The 21,913-nt window shown below is 46.3% G+C and overlaps 1 protein-coding gene, 1 long non-coding RNA gene and 1 pseudogene across 4 annotated transcripts in view; 2 read left to right on the forward strand and 1 right to left on the reverse strand.

Annotated features, from left to right (window-relative positions):
• The window catches only part of LOC120585485 (uncharacterized), a 124,515-nt gene extending 104,842 nt beyond the window's left edge, over positions 1 to 19,673 (forward strand). For all 3 annotated transcript variants that reach the window (XR_005648341.1, XR_005648340.1, XR_005648345.1), the window contains one exon: positions 18,889 to 19,673. This is a non-coding gene — a long non-coding RNA (uncharacterized LOC120585485). The remainder of the gene's footprint in view (positions 1 to 18,888) is intronic.
• TRPA1 (transient receptor potential cation channel subfamily A member 1) overlaps positions 12,967 to 21,913 on the reverse strand; it is a 42,556-nt gene continuing 33,609 nt past the window's right edge. Inside the window, exons 22-27 of the mRNA XM_039841860.1 lie at positions 20,476 to 20,605; positions 19,669 to 19,851; positions 16,732 to 16,800; positions 16,160 to 16,273; positions 13,816 to 13,913; positions 12,967 to 13,187 (exon numbers count right to left, since the gene is read on the reverse strand). Coding sequence (XP_039697794.1) covers positions 12,983 to 13,187; positions 13,816 to 13,913; positions 16,160 to 16,273; positions 16,732 to 16,800; positions 19,669 to 19,851; positions 20,476 to 20,605 — 799 coding nt within the window. The 3' untranslated portion in view covers positions 12,967 to 12,982. The remainder of the gene's footprint in view (positions 13,188 to 13,815; positions 13,914 to 16,159; positions 16,274 to 16,731; positions 16,801 to 19,668; positions 19,852 to 20,475; positions 20,606 to 21,913) is intronic.
• Positions 19,960 to 20,078, forward strand: LOC120585673 (uncharacterized; annotated as a pseudogene).

Below are 21,913 nucleotides of genomic sequence, written 5' to 3' on the forward strand. Positions count from 1 at the left end.
TGTTGATTCCTGAGGTTATCAGATCAGGAAGAAAATTACTAACTAGTTCTTTTTTAGTTAAGCAGATTGGTGGCCGTGGACCAGCCAGCTATTGAATTCAGGGGATGAGCAGAGAGGAAATCAGTGAGCAAATCAGTGGTTTGAATAATTCCACTACAGCTTAGGGGAAAAGGGAAGAGCGAGCCCTGGGAGTGAACACGTATGCGATAGACAGAGGAAGCTGTTTACTCACAGTGAGGTGAGGTAGGCTTCTTTAATCACACACACACATATATTATATTCTCTCTCTCCCTATCTCTCTCTCTCTCTCTCTCTCCCTCGCTCGCTCTTGCTCTCTCTCTCAATCTCTCTCTCTTTTCCTCCCTCCCTCGCTCCCACCAAACTTCCAGCTGGAAAGGAGGGGACGATGGAGCCTGCAGTACCACATCTGCAGTCAGAGTACTTACAGCTCCCTCTACCATACTGGCCTTAGGTGGGCTCCGCTTCATCATTTAAATATTCTGACCTAAGTGTGAGCCAAACCCCTTGACTCAATAGCTGGCTCACAGCCGAAACAGGAATAAAATGTCCAAAAATAAACTACAGTAAATTCTTGAGTAAAAAGAGATATTAACACACAGACTGTCATAAAACGAAATAATTTGGCTTGCACACACACACACACAAAAAAGTGCTTGCTCTCCGGGGCTTTCAGCTGTTATCCCAATCCCCGGGGACCTCCATAAAGGACAGAGGACCGTGCCTGGAAGACCTCATTAAGTGGCTTCCATCGCGCTCCCTTCAGGCTGCTTCACGGTGGAGACTGGCGGGAGTGCAGACCGGAGGACACTGTCTGAAGTCCTGCTGTCTCTCTCCGGTCCTCCGCCAGCCGGCCGCGTGCACTCAGCCCCAGGCAGCCGGTCTCTCCCTCCCTCCATCTCAAAGTTAAAAATATAACTTTACATAAAGTCCTTTTGAGTATTCCAAGAATTGGGGGCAGGCTTCAGCTTATCCAGGACTTTTGTCTTTTCCTACATATTGCCCTAGTTGTTAAGAATACACGTATTTTTTTCTCAAAAGGAAATGAAATGTGACTCATGCTCGTTAAGGAAAGACTGTTAAACAGGGAAATTTGCTCTTGAAGTAAAATAAGTTTATTTATAGTCCTTTTCCTACCTATCTCTGTGAAAAACGAGACATGATAAACAGAAATATGTGTATGTTATTTCTTCCCTCTCTGCTAGTCTGCCCGTGCCTGCGTGGCATCCCATTGGTTCTGACAGAAGTTGATTACAGGGTCTCACCCTCCCCATAGAGGCAACATGCAAACCGGGCTGGCCAATCAGAGTTATTCCTACCCTGGCCACAATGATCATGGCCAATTTTACTAAATAAACATTATTGTACTATTATTTTACAGCATTTTACTAAATAAATATTAGTTATCTTTGTTCACAACCTTAAGAACCCATAACATTATTATTTTTAATACATTGGTAATAAAGGGAAACATTTAATGTGATTTAAATATTTTTTATAAGATGTATATTAGAAAAAGTGAAATACTGCCTATCCAGGAAAAGAAAGATTTTAAAGGTGTCTCAGAGATATGATTTCCCTTGTGGTTTCTGGCTTTCATGTCATAATTATAAAAGTGGTCCCTGTTTCAAGGTAATGAAAATATTTATACTGCAGCTTCATTTTTTTACACATAATCTTTACCAAAACCCAATCAGTCCCTTTATACATTACATAGTCAGACGCAAAAGGCCACGTATGGTATGATTCCGCTTACATAAAAAATCTAGAATAGGTCCATCCATGGAGACAGAAAGAGATCAGTGATTGCCAGGGACTGAAAGCGAGGAGTGATGACCAGTAGGTGCCGGGTTTGTCTTTGATGAAAGAAATCTGGAACTGGATAGCACCGTGATGTGATGGCTGTAAAAAATGGTGAATGTCCTTAATGCCACTTAAATATACACGTTGAAGGATCATATAGTTAAATTTAAATTAAATTTTATTAAATTTTATTTAAAGTAACATTTAAGTTAATATAAGAAAAATATAGTAAACTTTTATATGCAAGATGATAAAAATAAAAATTTTTACAAATGCAGTCGTAGGGGAGGAGAAAGGACCCTGGGCGGCAGCAGACACAACTTCAGCTCAGGACCTGGCAGGAGAGACAATGCAAGAGCTCGGGCTAGCTGCTGCGGTGATGCCAGTGATTGAGCTTGACCGGAAGCTGCACCTTCAGCTTGCTCTGGCTCCAGAATGGGAGCTGGCGTATGTGTTTGTTTGAGCTCTTGAACTTGATCGAGAGCTCTGGCTTGAGCCTGTTCTTCCTCTGCAGCTAGAAGTGATGCAGGTGGTGGTTCTAGCTCTCGGGCTTGAATGAGAGCTGTGAATGCAGCCTGCTGTGGCTCTGGAATTGAAGTTGGCATATGAGCTCGTTCTAGCTCTTAAGCTAGGGAGATAGCTCCAGCTTGAGCCCGCTCTTGTTCTGAAGCCGCAGATGGTACAGGAGTTCATTCTTGCTCTCGACCTTGAGGGAGAGCCGTGGCCTGAATTTTCCCTGAAGCTGATATAGGTCCTTTTTCTGGCTCTTGAGCCTGAATAGAAGCTGTGGCTTGAGCCTGCTCTGGTTTTGCAGCTGAAGCTGGTGGAGTTGCTTGCTCTAATTTTTGAGTGTGGATGAGAGCTATTGCCTGAGCTCGCCCTGGCTCTCTATGTGGAGCTGACGTGAGTACTTGTTCTGGCTTTTGAGCTTGAACAAGAGCTGCGGCTTGAGCCTGCTTTTGCTCTGAAATTGGAGATGGTGCGCGTGCTTTGTTTACCTCTTGAGCTTGCTGTGGTTCTGGAACTGTACTATGCACTGGAATTGGAGCTGGCGTTAGCTCTTGAGGTGGTTCTTGATCTTGTTCTGCAGCTGGTCCTGTGTCTCCAAGAAGAAAACATACTTTCCATTTGTGCCTTCCTTTTGTGTGCCTTCCAGAGGCACAAAATCTCTCATACCCATTAATGAAGTCTCAGTTCAAGAACCCACCCCGGGAAGTCTCCCTAGACTGCAGGCCGTGGGCATAGTGATCTGAGCCCACTCATTGCTACTGGCCTACCCCAGCCTCTGGAAGCTCTCCTCTATGCGGCCTAGACCTGTCCCCTCATCACATACTCACCTTGCCTACCCCAAGTCATCCTCACCCTCCGTCTCTGACTCAAGATGCTTCAGCTTTGAAAGGAACTTGGCCCTGGGCTCCAGGTCCAACCTTGCAAAGCTGAGCTCTGTATAGGCCAATAGTAGCTTTAGGCATGAAAATTCTAGGGGCTGGAAAAAATCCTCCAGGTACCCAGGTGCCCAGGATGGAGGAGATAGCCCTGTGGATAGACAGCAGAATCTGAGGTCTGGCATTTCCTTCCACACTGCCCTCCACCCCCAGAGCACCTCTGTCGGGGCTGGGGGCCTGTTCCTGCTCATCCAGAAGCCAGTCTCACCCCCTATCCACCTTCCATCTTGCAGTCCTGGCGAAGACAAGCCTGGTCACCCAGGAGGGGCTGGCAAGAAAAAGCCTTTGTAACTGAGAGCCTCTCTGATCAATGGTGTGACCGCTTGTCCCCTTCTTCAGGAAGCCTGGCACGCTCCCCTGTCAGCCTTCCTGTCCCCTCCCCACTAGAACGTGAATTCCACGAGGGCAGAGATGGATGGTATCTGTTCAGTTCACTGCACTCACTGGCACAAAGTAGGTACTCCATGAATATCTGACCAACGAGAAAACAAGCGGACTCCGCCCCCTGCCCAGGGCCCTCCTCACACCTCAAACTGTAGCTCCTGTGCCTGTGCGCTGCCTCGTTCACTAGGAACCGTGTGTCAATCTTCTGGCACGTGGCCACTGGCACTCATCTCCCCTGGGGCCAGGGTTAGTCAGCCTCTGAGTTCTCATTGAGTCCCCTGAGCACCAGCTGGGTACCCACTGTCAAGGTTCTACTGGATCAGTGAGCAGGATGCTCCCCACACCTCCTGGGCCCCAGGGTGGGGGGATGGAGGCGGGGCTGGGCTAGGGAGGTGATGGGTCTGGCTTCTCTTAGGAGCGCTGTCCACTGACCTTCCCGGTGATCTCTCACAGCGCCCAGAGCCTCACCCACCACTCTCTTTGACTCTTTTCCTCTTTTCTAGAAGCCCTCTGACCTCTGTCCTCTTGCAAAATTCCCATGATGTGCAGGATGCAGGGTTCTGCTAGCACCGCCAGTTTGCAGCCCCAGACTCCACTCCCAGTTCTGAACCAAAGCCCGCAGTTCTGGACCGAGGTCCGCCGTCTTCATCAGACTACAGAAGGAAGTGTCCACAGCTAGAATAGGGCAGCAGGGGGTCGCATCGCCTGTCCTGGGAACACGACCTGCCGTCAAGTCTCGTGTGACTGTCTCACTCCCGACTCGAATGGAAGCTTTGGAGGGCGGGGCTGTTGTCTGCTCTGTGCACTGGACCACGGTCAGTGCCTAGAAAAGCGCCTGCACCTGGCGTGGCTCCCAGTGTATTTGCTGAATGAGTGAGCCCCCCCCGGCCCCATCACAGACATCTGAGTGAGCCCGGGGCCCCGCGACTCACCCCCGGGCTTTCTGCTCTGGCTTCATCCAGGACAAGGGCCCTGGATGGAATCTCAAATCTCCTTTTCAAATGAGAAAACAGGCCAGTGCAAGGCTACAGGGGCAGTGAGGGATAAGGCAGAGGTGTCGTCACGGGGAGGAGGAAAATGCCCAGTGAGCACAATCACAGCCCCTGGAGCAGACCTCCCATAGGTGCTGGGCGCCCAGGGAGGACTCCGTGAGTCCCTACAGTGACTCCATGAGGTTGGTCCTCTGTTCACTCTGCGGGTCAGAGGAGCTGGCCGAGACTCAGAGAGATGCAGTGACCTGAAGACTCGAGCTGGCAGAGCGCCAAATCATCACCGTGCTGCAGAGGCGCGGGGCGCTTGCCTTGTAAGTAGTAGTCCCAGCACCTGCTAGGTGGTGGCCAAAGCTCTGTAAGTACGCAGAAGACAGGGACCGAAGGCGAGGCTGCCGCCCAGAAGGCAAGCACCAGGTGTCCTCCTAGCTTATCCAGCTGGCACATCTGCACAGTCCTCTCCATGCAGGTCTCATTTCTGTCCACAGGTAGTGAGTGCATTTCTCCCCGGGGGTGGGGCAAAGGACAGACGCACAGTCAGAGGCAGCACCGTGGACCGCCAGGAGGGTTGGGGATAGAACTCAGAATGAACTCCCAAGCTTTCGGTGACTGGTGGTGGCAACAGGTAGGGCACGAGAGTTTGCAGAAGAAAAACACTTTTTGGCATCGAAAGTAGAGTTTGACGTGGGGAGCGATTAAACGTATTAGTATTTTAGGTTATTTTGTTAGCTGAGGGTTGACGGCACCTGGCTGTATTGACAGTGTCCTCCGTGTGATTTCTGACGAACATCCCAGGCCAAAGCGAGAAGAAGTTTTCCCTGGGGTGGGCGGGATCAGGATGTCAGGACGCATGGGATGTTCAGGGTGGCACCTTTGCAACGGCAGCAGAAGGGACCACGTGCGGGTCGCCTCGCGGTGAAGGGCTGGGTCACCCTGGGGACCGGGCCACCTTCGAGGATGTCATGCAGCCCAGCTGAGGCCCCAGTTCCTGACCTTGGAGGGGCCACAAGGGTGTGTTTCTCGGAGAAGCAAATTACAGAGCAACAGACATAGTACCATGAGCCCCATGCCTTTCGGGGTAAAAGCATCCCTGCTTATGGCAATGCTGTGTAAGACTGGGAGAAGCCGTGGAAGGATCGTCGTAGGCCATTGTGGACACCTAGGGAAGGGCATTGAAACAGGAAAGTCTGTAGAAAAATACAAAGATGTTCTTGACTGAGCATGAGGTGAAATGGTATAAAAGTCTCTTTTCTGATTCTCCTGCCAATATGTGGATAGCGACTTTGCATCTGGCCGAGGCTGGGGCTGGGCAGTGGGAGCAGGTGGGGGAGGAGCTGGGGACTCACATTCCTTTAAGGCAGGACTCCAGGACGGACTGAGCCCGGGGGAGCAGCAGGGCAGCATCCAGCTTCCCTGTTGGCCAGACGAGGTCCTGGATGTCGGATCAGCTCTGTGCCTGCACTTGCCCGGAGCCCACTCTGGACCGTCGGTGATGTAGGCACGCGGCCTCCTGCAGGGAGGTGCAGCTGAGAACCCCAAGGCTCAGCTCCTGCCCAGTCTCCCGTGTGGAGCTCTGTGAAGACAGGTCCCAGCTGCCAGGCGGAAGGCAGCAGAGGCCTGTGTTTGCTGGTTTTCAGACACTTGTGACTCTCTCCACCCCAGACACTCACTGGCCACGGTCTGCTCAGTCCTCCACTGCTGAAGGAAGAGGCGTGATGGCCTGAGGGCCCTGGATTCCCAGGACAGATAAGAGGCCCTGAGGCGGCCCTTCCCCACCCTGCCAGCCTTGTCCTGGAGGGTGACGGTGACAGAACCACCAGGCCATCCACTGCCCACCACCCTGTTCATGCCTGGGTCTCCCCCTTCATGTCACCCTCCCCACCACAAGAGGAGGAAATGGGGGCTGCCCAGGGAGCGCTCGCAGAGGTGGCCTCTGGGTGGACCTGACCCAGGCTGCCTGGCATTAACTTAGGGTACCTTCTGTAAAATGGCCAGAGACGTCAGAGACGAGGCTTGAACCAATATCTGCGACATGTGGAAATGTTCCCGCTGCGGGGCTTCCTGCAACGAGAGCCCGGTTGGGAGGCAGCGGGCTGACACCTTTTGCTCCCGAGCGTCTCCGGCTGAACACCTTGGGGCTGTCCCTAGAGGCACATGCCTGGTTACCAGGTTTCACGTTCTGTTGGGGTGTATGGTCAAGGAAGTGACTTCACTTCCTGGAGTCCCTTACAGCTTTGAGGAGACAGAGCTGGGTTCACGCCTAGGTGTGCATTCTGTCCACTCCGTGATTCTGGGGAAGGCATAAAGCCGGGGGGTGGCGCCCTTCCACTTCTCCCCTCAGGGTCTCCCCGCAGTCACCACCTCCTGGCGGACATGACCTTCAGTGAGTGCAGACTGCCTTAGTGACTCCATAGGAGTTGGCAAAGTGATCCGATGTCATTTCCAAGATTGGGTTGTGCAAAGTCGGTGCCTGACCTCTTGCTCACTCTGACCCGGGTTCTCTCTCAGTCTCTGTCTCTATCCCAGCCCCTCGCCCTGGGGAACAAGCCCCCGTGCTGTGAGCTGCTATCTGGAGAGGCCCACGTGGCCCAGCACCGAGGGAGACCAGCAGACAGAGCGGAAGTCAGGCCCTCGATCCAAATGAACCCGCCACACCCCCCGGCTGAGCTCAGATCCTGCCTCAGCCGACCGCATCCCCCATGGCAGGAGCACTAGCTGGGGTGTGCTGGACTCCTCGTCCACAGAGAGTGTGTGTGTGTCTGTGTGTGTGTGTGAGTGTGTGTGCTGCGTGTGTGTGTGTGTGTGCATGCGCCTGTGTGTGTGAGTGTGTGTGTTTGGTTAAGCCCCTAAGTTCAGGGCGATGTTGTCACCCAGCCAGACATCACTATGCTAGTTGTCCCCATACTAGGCCCTGGCCCTCCCCCACTGCCTTCTCCATCCCCCCACAAACCCTTCACCCCTTACAAACCCTTGTGGATATTTGTGCCACTTCAAAGACCAGACCGAGCAAAGTTCTTTCTGCCATTTACCTAAGGTTCACCCTCAATAGCTACTTCTGGAGGACGAACAAGCCATTGGCTGTTTTTTCAAAAGTTGGTTCGGCTACCCTAAAGTTTGGGGGTGGTGTCTGAAAGAGCCACCAAGTCCCACGGTTATTTTGTTCACTGCAAGTGTTACGAGAGCCTCAGGGAGCCAGCGTGCACTGGGAACCTGGGGTGGGCTGTTGGAGTCTGCCCCGTTTCCCGTATTGTAGCATAGCTTTGTACCATAGGCGTATTCAGTGGTAACAGGGTGAACCCATCACTAGAGCTCTGCTTCTCAGACTATAATGTGCATATGAATCACCAGACGATCTTGTGAAAATGCAGATTCTGCTTCAGTGCATCTCAGATGGGGTCTGAGATTCTGCATTTCTAACAAGCTCTCAGGGGACGCTCGTGCTGCCACACTTTGAATAGCAAGGCACCAAGACACAAGTGAGTCAAGAAGAAGTATTTGACACCCCGGAGAAGGAGCAAAGGACACCAGCGAAGCGTATCCTCCTCACTGTGAGGACCAGCTGTTGAAACGAGAGTGCGTTTAGAGGGGACGGGAGAATGTGGGACAAAGCCATGTGAAGAGCAAACTTTGGAGGGAGCAGAGAGAGGATGCGAAATGTGAATAGCTTCCGGGGCAGGTGTCATGCGGCTGAAGGTTTGATGGTGGATTCACTGGGGAAGGGACACAGGGATGGTTAAATGGCCCCTCACGTGGCATGTGGACTAAAGGAGCTTAATTTTTATCATTATAACTCAGGTATGAGGGGAAGAAAGCCAGGCCCAGTATCGGTTCAGATTAGGTACTATTATCTCTCTTTACCCCACAAACTCAAGTTGCATGGGTCATGAAATTTTTTAAAACTCTTTATTATTCAAAAAGGGATATTAATGTCAGAAATTAGAAGGGGGGAAGTGAACTGGGATAAAAAGAGGTTAAACTGGGTCAGGTGAGGAGACAGCACTACAAAATATAACCAGATAATTAGAGGCCCACACACTCTCCCATCTCCTACAGACCTATCTCTCTGACCAGGTCCAGTTCTAGTCTGGGGCCCTAATTCTGGCATTTGTGCTACCGTGGCAGCTGCTGCTCTCTGCTGACCACCTTGGCCTAGCGGACTCTTCTCTCTCGGTTGCTTGGCAACTGTGTTTTAATGACCTTTGGGGGTCACACAATTCATAAATCTAGAGCTGGGGTTAGCCTAATGGAGGCGTGATAAGATTCTCCCACAATATTTCTACCGATGGTTCATTTCTACCAATTATAGCTTTGACGTATTTTGATAACTTATTTGAAACAAAAAGGTTAATAACTCATGACTTCCTAATAGATCAAAACCTTTATCAGTATAAAGCAATATTTTTTGCTAAATTTCATAATTTTTCCCTTGAGTTCTTTGTGTTAAGTGTATTTTGTCACTCTTGCTGTTTACATTTTTCGATTTCTTTTTGGTAATGCTAGTTTTAGATTATTCTCTGGTAATTAAATTTCTTAACGCAAACGGGGAGTATTTTGCCTTTTTACTGATGTTTATATGTGTTGTCAAGATTTATAGGTTTCGCTTTATCTGTGTAGTCTTGTTTATATTTTTGGATTTGTGGGTCTCGATGTTTTTCCTTTATTTAAAACTTTTTTTTTATATTACTTGTTTTTCTTTTTTTAATGTATGATAAGTAATGTATTCTTTTAAAATTATATTTGTGGTTATAATTTTTCAATGAAATTATCTAACCTATATTTCTAATTTTCAAATGCCAGCTATGAAACAGTATCTTTAACTTTGATTTGAATAAAATTGACTTCTTGCTAGGGAAAATGAGTGATTTAGTACGTTTACCATGTTTTCCATGCCCCGTTCACCACCCTTGGCTACGAAATGCGGACAGTTTGACTTCTTTTATAGTTGTCAGAGCCGTCACTGATTGTTACTGAAGGTATAACCTACAATTACATAGCGCTGGCTTGGTCTTTGAAATGCACACAGTGGAAAGGTATGAATGAGTTAGTCATTTTCCCATGAACATCTGTGTCCTGTGTCTTACACATCCATGCTCCAGCATTCTCGATCTCCTGGAACTTTTATCGATGAGTAAGCATTCAAGGTGTCTCTTGTTCCCAAGTGTCGGCTCAGGCATGATCAGTTAAAAATGTTTTAAGATATCATAGTGCAGCTATCCAATGCCCAATAGAACCTTAGGAACATTCCTTTCATGATTCAGCCTGTGCTTTATTGCTCTTATCTAGTGGAATTGTCACATGTGCTAAATGGTCTTCCTCATTATGGTGAAAAATGAAACAAAAGGTGCTTTTCCCCCCATTACCTTATATCCTGAAATAGCTAAAATATATACACACGGCACCAGAAGAACAGAGAGTTTGCCTTTTACTAACTCGTTTTAAAAGTGCAATGCAGACAGGCCAAATGCAGCTGGGAATTCTGTGGGTCACAAGTGTCATTAGCAGTGCAGAGTTGAAGCCGCTGTCTAGAGCTGACTTTTTAGAATATTTACGTGGTAAGGTTAAGTCGGTGTATTTTTGTTTGTGTTGCCTTAAATCTTCTTTGAAGGTTATGATAGCTGCTTAGTGACTAAGTTGTTATTTTATTTTTATCAGTGATGCATCTCTTCTTTAATTCAAAAGCATCCGATACTTCTTATCTTTGTAAAAACTTTAAATTATACGCATAAAACTGTATATTAACACAACAGCCCAAATGTAGGGTCCTAATTTTCCATTTGCCCATCTGATTTGTGTAACTAACGTCAAACTCTACATTTCAAAAATTATCTTCAGTAGTAATTCTCAATATATTCACTAGTAAATAGTTCTTAGAATTCTTTTTTGGAATGTGGACATATCATATATCCCTATGAACTTAAATTCTGCAGCTAATTACTGTTTTCTCTGGGGGTTTTGTTGTTGCTGAGTCGATTTGTAGGCAGGAAGACAATTGCCTTGGTTAAGCCACTTGATTTTTCCCTCCCGTATTTTCCGTATGTTGTGGAAGTCCTCAGGTGAAGACTTAAACCTGGGGTCCTGCTTCGTCCCCGGCCCACACCTGAAGCAGGTCTCGATGAGAAATCTGCATCCTGAGAACAACTTTCTGTGGGGCTGCAGAAGACTTGGTTGTTGCTGTAACCAATTCCTGAGCTTCAGTGTTGCTTCAAAACTGGACTTAGAAGCTTGTTTGGAAGGGGCGGTGAAACCCCTTTTCAGATGTTGAAACTGCTCTTGCTCGAAGGCATGTTAGTGTCCAAGATGTTGAGATCAGAGACTTCAGACCCGAGGGTTCAGTTGTAACAGAGCGAAGTTTACTCATCATGAAGCCACTTAGTGAACAGAACTGTGACAGTGGTCCTCTGTCATTTGGCTCTGATTCCGCTTGTTAGACCCCATTTCTGTAATGTCGCCAGGAGGTTTTCCAGCTCCTGATTTTTGCAATTTCCCCTTAATGGCACTTCGGACCTTGCAGCAAGTAGGTGCCACTCTGTGGGGTCCCATGGCAGGCTCGGCACCTGGGATCCGGGGCTACTGGCCCCTCTCAGACCCTGGGCCTGCATGCACTGCGTGAGCTGACCAAGTGGTTTTTAAAGTTAAATGTTTCTTAGATGTACTTTTGATAGATTAAGAAAAAAATCTGCTCCCACCGTAGCCAATTATTATTTATTTTGGAAGGATGCAACTCATTTCCAGGCTGCCTTTTAAATCTCATCACCTTAAGAATCAGCCTTTAAAATAAATCTATGGCCTAAAAACATTTAGCAGATAGAAAGAAAACCTGGGAAATTCTTCTATGTACTAATATTTATATCTAGTCTTCAGATGTTTTATTTACACCATCTTCTTATAAATCACCATCACTTGAAATCAGATATATCCGACCAGTGAAAGAACTATCTAGGCATACAGTGTCCATCTCTTTTAGTCATATTAAAAGAAGGAATTTGCCTATTTGAGTTTTTACAACTTGTAAAAGGTTACTCACAATCTGATAAGACAGTGAGGTTATATCAAGTACATAAGTTGTATCTGAGAAATTTTGGAACCAAACTAGACCGCAAATGAAAAACTGTCTGGTTTTCTCATATCGCATATTGTCATTCAGCACTCTGTCTGTTTGTATGAGTGTATGTTTGAGAATGTGTGGTAGCAGGAGGCAGAGGCCACCAACATGTCGCTCTCTGAAGACGAGATGAATCCAATGAGGGGCGCGCACATGCTAGCGAGCAGCTGTTAGACACTCTGAACTAGATGGACAGATGGTAGCACCGTCATATCTTGTAGACATAAGGTCCAGTAGAAAGAGATAAGAGAATAAGAACCGTAGCATAATAACACCTATATAAATAAAAACACACCCAAACCAACACTGTTCAACCTAAGAGAAGACATACGTGGCCAAAGAGAGTTGTTAAGAGTGTATATCTCATGGAGGCGATGAGGGAGTTAACACAAGAATCGGGATAAAAGGGAAAAAAATAAACGAGGGGAAGCACCTTGAAAAGATCCATGATGAGGCATGTGATCTTTGTACTGGACATCAAAAGAAGAAAAGGCACGTGCGATAGATACATTTTTGCAAATCTCAAAAAACTAAATACAAAGAATGGCTCAAGCAATAATCACTGGGCTGACCATATAGGCTTTACATTTATTATGATCATTGACAAACAAAAAATACAGACCCAACACTTGCTATTTATAGTAAAATTCACGCATATCATAAGGTCTGTTAATTCAAGCCTCAGCTCGAAGTGACATGAGGTGTGCTGGGAGCAGCAAGAAGGGCATTTGTCATGGTCGGAACAGAGTACACAGGGTTCCTTCCACCCGCAGGATCGTCCAGCACAAACAAGGCATGCGAAACAGTAGAACCCAATCTAAGTCTCACCTGTTTAATGCATTGCATGTTAACACAATTACCAAGCAGTAATCCAGTACTGACATTTGTATTCTAGCATACCAGTTTCATTTATTACTCCTTATCATTGAAAATGTGTATTCTAGCAAATTACTTTCTACCAATCAAATAATGAGAGGTAAAGTCCAACTTGAACATATCAGCTTGAACATATTGGGATATTCCCAATACAGAGTGACTGGCATAAAAAACGAATAGAGAGAGATAGTTTACTCTTACAAAGGATTGCAGGAACCATGGCTTTACATGTAGTGAAATGCAATCAGACTTCTACTTTTTACTCTTTCCAAATTGGAAACTAGACCTAGTGTGTGTATTTCTATATTTGTGTTTAATATACAAGAAATATATACACAAGAAACTGCTGCTTTAGGTGGCTACTGCTAAGGGTACTGAGTTTTTGCCTTTACTGCCTTCAGCACAGAATTCCATCTGCTATTCCTTTGTTCTAACTGCTCTTTTTTATACCTGTCTTGAAAAGAACTATGATTATCTTCATCCTCTGTCTCCGAAATGATTTCCATCTTCTGAATGATGAGTTTAATAAGCTCGTGCTGTTTTTCCACAAGAGAAGTCAGATCCTTCAGCCTAAAAGGACACAGACGTTTCATGAGTTTATTTTCGGTTATCCTTATAGCCCTTACGAGTGCAGAAAGGCCTCGGTACTAGACGCGTCCTGTATCAGATTAACTGTGCTCAGGTGACAGCCTCATGTAGTCAGAATCCTTCTAAAGAACACATATTTTTAAAGTTTAAGTGGTTTTCCTATGGTTGTGCTGTTGGTTCATGGCTGGTTTACTTTTGTTCCCATTATAGAGATTAAAATACTGTTGCACAGAATTGTTAAGTGGCTTATGTAGGGTCAGACAGCTAGCAAATAGTTGAGCAGGGCTTTGAACTCAGGTAGATGAACCCCAAAAACCTCGCGCTCAACCACTGTATACTAGATAGCTCCTCCGGGGATCCTCAAAAACTTTCAGTTTCAGTGTATGAATTCAGATGGCTCATGAGGAATGCAGCTTACGCTACTGGTTGGCAAATAAGTTGTTGGGTCTAAAAATATCTCTCATGATTTTCAATCTACCAGCAGTATCAGTCAGTTAAAGCATGCCTTAATACATGAGATAAACCCAAATATGCAACATAACCTTACACGACGCATCGTTATTTAAGAGTTTTAAGTTTCTCAAACACAGAGAAAAGGAAAAATACATACCGGTACTTCTGCTTCAATATTTCTACTTCTAAAGATGTATCAACATTTGGTATTTCTTGTCTTGCATCTTGGGTGCGACAGAGAAAATGAAATATACGCTATGGGATAAAGAATTCATAGTTAGTCAAGTTAAACTCAATTAAGGAACTATTTCTTAAACACGTGCTATAATTCAGCTACTGAGCCAGGCATGCTAGCACAAATATTCTAGAACACATCGTGGCCCTCACGGAGCTCACGGTCTCTTGAGAGAAGCAGACATGTAAAGAGCAATATAGCAAAATCATGCATATTATAATAGAGGACAGTACAAGATAAATAATGTAGGAGGGGTTAACTGAAGTAGAGGATTGTTTAGGAAAAGGTTTAACTGAATCATTTAATATTGTCTCATAAAAATGTTCATCCGCAGTATGGAGGTTCCTCAAAAAACTAAGAATTGATCTACCATATGATCCAGCAATCCCTCTACTGGGTATTTACCCCACAGACTTGAAAACCCATATATGAAAAGATATTTTCATAGCAGCATTATTCACAGTGGCCAGGATGTGGAAATAACCGAAGTGTCCTACGATAGATGATTGGCTAATGAAGCTGTGGAACATATATACAATGGAATATTACTCAGCCATAAGAAGAGATGAAATACTGCCATTTGCGATAACATGGATGGACCTCGAGATAATCATGCTAAGCGAAATAAGCCAGACAGAAAAAGTCGAAAATCACATGATATCGCTTATATGTGAGATATAAACCTAAAAGCAACAAATGAACAGGAGAAACAAACAGAGACTCAGGGACATGGACTATAGACTAGTGGTTACCAGAGGGAAGGGCATGGGGGAGGAGGGAAGAAGCAGACAGGGTAAAGGGAGTCAAATATAGGGGGGTAGAGGGAGGGTGAAATGAGCAAAGGGGATCAAATATATGGTAGCTGAAGGAAACTGGACTCTGGATGGTAATCACATAATTGAATATATAGATGTCAAATTATAATGTACACCTGAAAATTATATAATTGTATTAACCAATGTTACCCCAATAAACTTAAGAAAAAAGAAAAAAGTTTTTCCAGGCATTAAAAAAAAAAATCAAGCCATGCAAATAAAAAAAATATATATATATATCCATCATAAGTGATGGTATTTCATACAGGATTAGTTGTTATTTTTCTAAAACTGTTCTGCACCATTATCCAACATAACTGAATTACACATGGAAAAATCTCTGAGGGGGTCAAAGGCAGATGTGAAATGACCAGGAATGAGGAGTCCAGGCAAGAGAAGACGGCCACTTGCACAGGCCACCCAGGCAGTCAGAAGGCCAAACCTGGGACTGACCGGAAGTGGAGGGAGAGGAAAAGGGGGTGCAGATGCCAAGGCCGACACCCTGCACAGGCAAACGAATCCGTGTGGCCATTAAGTGGCATAAAGATGGGGCTTTTTCACTCTTCCCCTGTAGGGGTGTCGGGAGGGAGGGGCACAGTGGACAAGTGAAGAGCATGAGCTTATTTCGAACATGCTGAAGTTGCGGGACATCTGAGACACCCCAGTGAAGGTGTACGTGACATCTGGAAACTGGGACCTGGAACTCTGAGAGCTCCAGGCCAGAGAAATGGATGCTGACCGGGCGTCTGTGTGCAGGTGGTAACCACAACCACGGCTGCGAGTGAAGTCGGATAGGGAGGTGGCGTAGATCAGAACAAAGCGGAGGCTGCGCTTAGGTTGACTTCATTGTGTTACAGGCACAACGGGAAATTAACCTGCGGAGAACTCAGACTCGTCATGGAGACAGCAGGGGGCCCAGGGACAGTCAGGATTAGTGTCCAGTGCTTCTGACTCTTGGTCCCTTTCCCGTATATGGTCCCTTTCCACTATAATGCAGTGGCCTGGCTTGGCCTTTGACACTTTTTCTGTCCGTATACTCCCCGTGTGTGCGTGCACGCATGTGCGTGTATCTGTGAATAGGTACGTGTGTATCCTATGTATGCACATAGACACACACATGTATCTGCGTATATATGTAAGTGACACGTGATTAGGAAAAACAAGGTAAACCTGCACCGTATTAAAGATACTTTAAGGGTGTAGCTGGCCCGCCCACCCGTCTGCTGTCACAGGGACCTACGTATTTAACGCTGGAGGTGTGAAGCCACTGACAGGTGTCACCCCACCTCCCCACTGCCATCGCTTTTCCCATCATGCTCTTTTCTTTAGACCACAATTATTTGTTTCCCATGGGCAGCGAGACTCAACGTCTATAAAAGGGCGCCTCGGGGATGATACAACGAACGACGCCGGGCGGTGTCGCATTATCTACATTCGCTCCGTGTACTCACTAATATCCTTCCGCCGCATCTGGGCCTGTTGGGGTACACGATGATGGAACTCTGATCCACTTGGCGCAGGAACCAGAGCGGCAGCTTCTTCTCCAGGTTGGTGTGAAGCTCCACCTAACGTGCGTCGCGGGTTTGTGGATAAGAAACACGCATGAGCATCTGGAACTCTTATGCTGCACAGAAGCAGTCGTCAGTACAGCCGAACGAAAACTGACCCGTGTCCTGATTTACGCCCAAGCAGCTGGGCTGGACAGGTGTCCTCTGTCACCAGCGCCCGGTCACTGGCCCCTGCCTCTCCCCTCATCCACCGACAAGACAGGGCCTGGCTACCTGGTTGGCCACGTGTTGACATAAAAAGAGGCTCAGGCAGTTTCCCAAGTTCTCTGCTGAGATTGTTCTAGGAAATTTTTTCCATTTTCGACCCTTTGATTAGGGCAGGCACAGCAGGGTTTCCCAGCACTGAGGGAATGCGCCATGTTCAACAGCTGTGTTCTCAGACACCATCTATTCTTACACGTGAATAATGAGGACGGTGCTCATGTCAACAAGTGTTGAATAAATATGGCACTTACCTGCATGGCAATCCGCTTCAGCAGCGCGTGCTTCTGGACCTCAGCAATATCCCCCACCGCCAAGCCAATCTGAAGGACAACACGGCGTCGAATCACTACCAGTTCTGTGGCTCACCTAGAATGGCTCCCGTGGGAGAGTGTCATGGAATATACTAGCACTGGCCTCAAAACACCTTACAGAAAGCCGCAAAGCCTACGCACCTGCTGGTTCCAGTAACCTTAAGTGTCATCATGGAACGCTAAGACATACAAATTAATCTGACAGTCATCTTAAAGTTGAAACATGTTCTTTTTGGCGAGGACGGGAGTGATGTGATATGAAATGCAGTTGGCACAGCCAGGCGACACGGCTGGAAACTCTGGGAGTTTAGCATCTAACGTGAACAAGAGTCACTTGACGACATAGAAAATTCAAAACATTAAAACGAGGGAATGAAGGAATTTATATCTTACATATGTTTGGCAGGAAATGGTACCCTTTAAGGATGGGTGAGGCGCTGGTGAAAAATACCCCATCTAGACGTCTATGGCTAGATAGCATTAGGTGAGGGGAAGGGTCAGCTTGGTTGTACTCAGTCCAAATTAAATGAGCTTGCATTCACTCGGTCTATTTGCGAGACGCTCAGTACTTGTCTGTGCTGAACCAGCTCCAGCCCGCTGCAGCCCGAGACAAAAGCCATCCCTGCTCTCAAGGAGCTCAAAGCCAAGTCAGCTCTGCAAGAGAAGGGCTGCGTCTGTCCGCGTCACCACCGTATGCCCAGGGCTTAGAGTAGGACAAGGCACGCAGCAGGCACACCAAGTAGATGCCACATGAACAGGGAGTGTGTTCCCGGATGTGCAAACTAGCACCGAGGGCCACCTGGTCAGCAATAGGTTTTGTTTGGCAGATGATGTTTTTTGTTTTCTAATTGGCAAGCCTTGAGATGAACACTCTCTCTAGATCAGCCCCCATCATAACCAACTGTCTCGTTATTTCTACTTCACATATCAAAGATACTTGACTGGGTTCTGAGGACATCTGAGCCTGTGAGTCATAGACTTGTCACTTGTCAGCCATTTGAATGTATGAGTCTAATTATAATTTATTAAGTTATCAATAAATTATTTAATATCAAATACTATTACTATTTAACAATAGCTAACATTAAATGCATGTCATGTTTCAAGTGCTTTGTATTAGCTCATTTCATCCTCACAGCCACCTAGGAAGTCGGTTTTGTTACTCTTGATCTGTGTCCTCAAAACTATGATAGCACAAGAAAGGGGCACCCAGTTCAGACCGGGGTGCTTCTGGGGTGGGGAAGCTGGTTAGGAAAGTCTGCCCGGGAGAGATGATGCTTGAGCTGAAAGTTGAAAGCTTTGAAAAGGTCATCCCAGGGCAGGAGGCTTTCCAGGAAAAGCGCAGAGCCCTGGCAGTGGGAGGGAGAGCCCGACACACCCAGTGAGTGTGTGGGGCATGTGTGTCTGGGCAAACACTGCCAGCAGCGAGGGGTCGGGTCACATCAGGGCGAGTCCTGGATCACAAGGAACTTTGCATGCCGTGCTCATGGGTTTGACAGGATAGAAGCTTTTGAAGAGTCATAGAAAGAAATTTGAAAGAGCCACAGACAGGCCTAGCTTTTCATTAACAGAATATCACTTCGGTGACAATTTGCAGGAAGGATCAGACAGAGAAGTGAGCCGAGATGGAGACTCCTCAGTCTCCTGCAGTGGGATGGGTGTGGAACCGTGGGGGTACAAGCTCTCGGGAAATAGGCTAAGAGGCAGACATTTGTTGGAAGCACGGAGGAAAAGGGGGTGGGTGGATGTAGACTATCTTCCAATGATCTGAGTCAGAGTTCGAAGGACAGAGAACGTGGTGGGTCTTGGCACTGCTGGGTTTGCTTATCCTCTGGGATGGGCAGGTAGGGCCGCTCAGCGGGCGCCGGATGTGTGGATCATGAGAATGACACCAAACTGTCCTGCTAAGCCAGAGTCTTCTCTAGGTAAATATCTCCCAAAACATAAGTGATTCTAAGAGACGAGTGTAGGCTTTTTATCGTTCTTTATTATTCTTAGTGGCATCTTTTATTTTCCTAGGTCACCAAAAGAAAACTTGAGAGTTGTATCAAGTAGGTGAATTGAAGCCTTTAGTGGTCTGCATTATTTTCTTTCCAGAAACTCTGCCTAACACAGTCCCTGGTGCACAGTCAGACTCAGAAAAAGTGTATTGAATGTGCACACATACGAGAAAATGAATCAAGAAAACAACACGCCGTGTGCTGGCGGCCGGGACGCTCCACGGACCTGGGATGATTTCTGCTGCCTCAGCCAGGTGCTCATGGCCGGAGCAGGTTTTCTGTGGAAGGGCACGCTCCTGTCTGCTGAGGGGGGCCGGCCTTTGACTGGTGTCGATGTGGCACCTGCATGAGAGGCGCTTCCCCACTTAAACTCTGGTCCATGAGAAACTCAAGAGTAGAGACGAGTTCTTACTCCTTCACTCCTGGTCTCTCCCTAACCTCTGAACTTCCCCTGCCGCCCTCGGGCCGCACACACCATTCATCTTTACTTCTTTATTCTGCTTTGCAGCTCTTCATAGCATTTACCACCCCCATGACATCATGCTACACAGTTGTTTGTTTACCGCGTAACTCCATGACTAGTTTATCACGTAAGGACTGGGTATTGATCTGTTTTGTTCACCATTATCTCCCAACACCTGGTCAGTATCTGACATTTAGAACTTCTTGATAAGTATTTGCCAAGTGAATGCATCTTTGCATCACTGGGCCCCACACTGTGCCTGGCATATGCCAGGCACTAAATGAATGTTGAACGAATGAATTTTCTAGGTGTCCCTTTTTCCCTTCATGGAGGAAGATTAAGGAGGCCAAGAATAATTATTATTAAATGCCCCAAATGATTGACAAACAGGAAGTACAAGGATAAATTACTTACAAGTAAATTCATGAGGACAATTGGGACAAACATCGTGAAGACAATAAGTTGTGCAAAGGACAAAACTGGATATGCCAATTCATTTCTCAGAAACGGTTCTAGAAAGGCATCGCGATAATTAATATCCCCTAGCATCATGCTGAAGGTCTGCATTATGGAGAGCAATGGAGAGCTGAAAGCATCCTGAGAAGACAGGTAAAAACGAAATGCAGAATGCGCATAATGAGAAAACTTTTCTCGGAGAATGAAATGATAAAACTCATAGTTATTTTTAAAAGTCATAGCATTATAGTCTACGGCCATGCTACCCTGAACAAGCCCAATCCCGTCTGATCTCGGAAGCTAAGCAGGGTCAGGCCTGGTTAGTATTTGGGCGGGAGACCACCTAGGAAGACCAGGTGCTATAGTTGTGAAAAATAAAAAAATAAGGGATCGTAAGCAGACAAGGTCCTTGTAATCTGTGAGGTCAACGAAGGGTTGCCTCGCCTAAAAAATATAAAGTCATAGCACTATAGCTACTAAAATGCAGTGATAAGAACCACTGGTGGCAAAGTCATCAAAAAGATCTTTTCTGCACATATAACAAGTCATCGTGCATTATACATAAACTTTTTGACTATGAAAAAAATTATTTGGTAAGACGATACTTTTTCCCAAAATAAAAATTATTTGAATGCTAATATATCGGATAAAATTAAAATATTCAAATATCATATTATTAACTTTCTACATCATCAAGATTTAAGTATAAATATATATTCCCAATAGTCATAGCAACGAAATCAACCCCTGACACAACTGCCTCACCTGTATACTCAGGAGGACGTAAAAGCTGAGTCCAAAAGCCACAAGAAGGAAGACAAACACGACCGTAGACCTCAACAAAGTTTTCATAATTACCTCCAACATAACAATGAAAATTCCACAGTTTTCAAATCTAGGAAAATTTGAAAAATTAAAATATTTATTTACTTTTCCGACCCAGGTGCACCTCGATCAGTGTCAGCGTTTGTCACGCACTGGGTAATCGTCTTCATGGATGAGATCATTGACAGTTACTTTCAAAAAGGACTCATGAGAATTCATGAATAGTCAAGTCTTATTTTCAAGCTGTTCAGGAACCTGCTTGGTTTCTTCTTTTTTTCCTTCTTGTCAACAACCAATCTTTGATTGTTTTACCACTTGACCACTGGACATTACTTCAACCACAGGAGGAGGGAGAAATCAGAGCTTCCCAGTGTCAGAGATGCCGCCACATGCTTGGGAAGGGGAGTCGGGAGAGGACCTGTTTGGTGCTCCCAGTGGGGAGTGACAGAATGAGCTCAGGCACCCGAAGCCACCTGTCACGGGACACATACCCAGTGTTCACGTTCGCCAACCTCACAGCTTCCTGAGCTTTCCTTTTTCTCCCCCAGCAGCCTACACTGTGAAATGTTTGGGTAGATAGCGAGGGTCATCTGGCCCTAACTTGTGCTTTTCCTTTGGCAAAGACACCTTGTTAAAAAGGGAGTCACCAGATTTTAAAGCCGAAGGAGACTTTGGAGATCTTAGAAACTAAGTTCCAGGGACTCACCAAAGTCACTGGTAATGACAAAGCCAGGAGAGTGGCACTACCTGGACCTGTCTTGAAGCCACTGCTCTTCCCACCATGTCATGTCCTGTCCAGAGGCTGGGACTCAGCCCACAGCTCTGTGCTCACGATACAGCAGTGAAGACCACGTGCTGGGGAAAGCGTGGTCCTTGAGGGTGGAAAGTCCTTGGTGAAATGCCTACCTCTGTCTTACTAGCTGAGATCTTGGGCAAGTTACTTCACTTAGTGCTTCAGTATCTTTTATACACCAAGGAATAACATTTACCTCTCGCTATTGTGAAGGTTACGTGACATAACCCGTTTAACTCTACATTAGCGATTGTGGAAGACAGGGGGGCTTAGCCCTTTTTTCCCTTCTAGAATTAGATTCTTTGGGTTTACTTTTTCCCTTGTATCGCTATCGTTCCCCATACCTACCGCCTCATTTTGATGGTTTTAATCTAAATAAATGCTTACCAAATACAACCAGATCAAACAAGATTAGCCAATATTTTTATACCCATTTACTCCCCACAGTTAATCTAGATTTGTCTAAGCTGGTGGCTCTCGACCTGGGATGATTTTCCACCCCAAAGATAGTTAGCAATTATCTGCAGACATGTTTTCATTGTCACCGGTGTCGGGGAGGGTTGATAGTGATATCTAGTGGGTAGA

The sequence above is a fragment of the Pteropus medius genome, unplaced genomic scaffold (assembly GCF_902729225.1).
Source record: "Pteropus medius unplaced genomic scaffold, Ma_sr-lr_union100, whole genome shotgun sequence".
NCBI classification, from domain to species: domain Eukaryota; kingdom Metazoa; phylum Chordata; class Mammalia; order Chiroptera; family Pteropodidae; genus Pteropus; species Pteropus medius.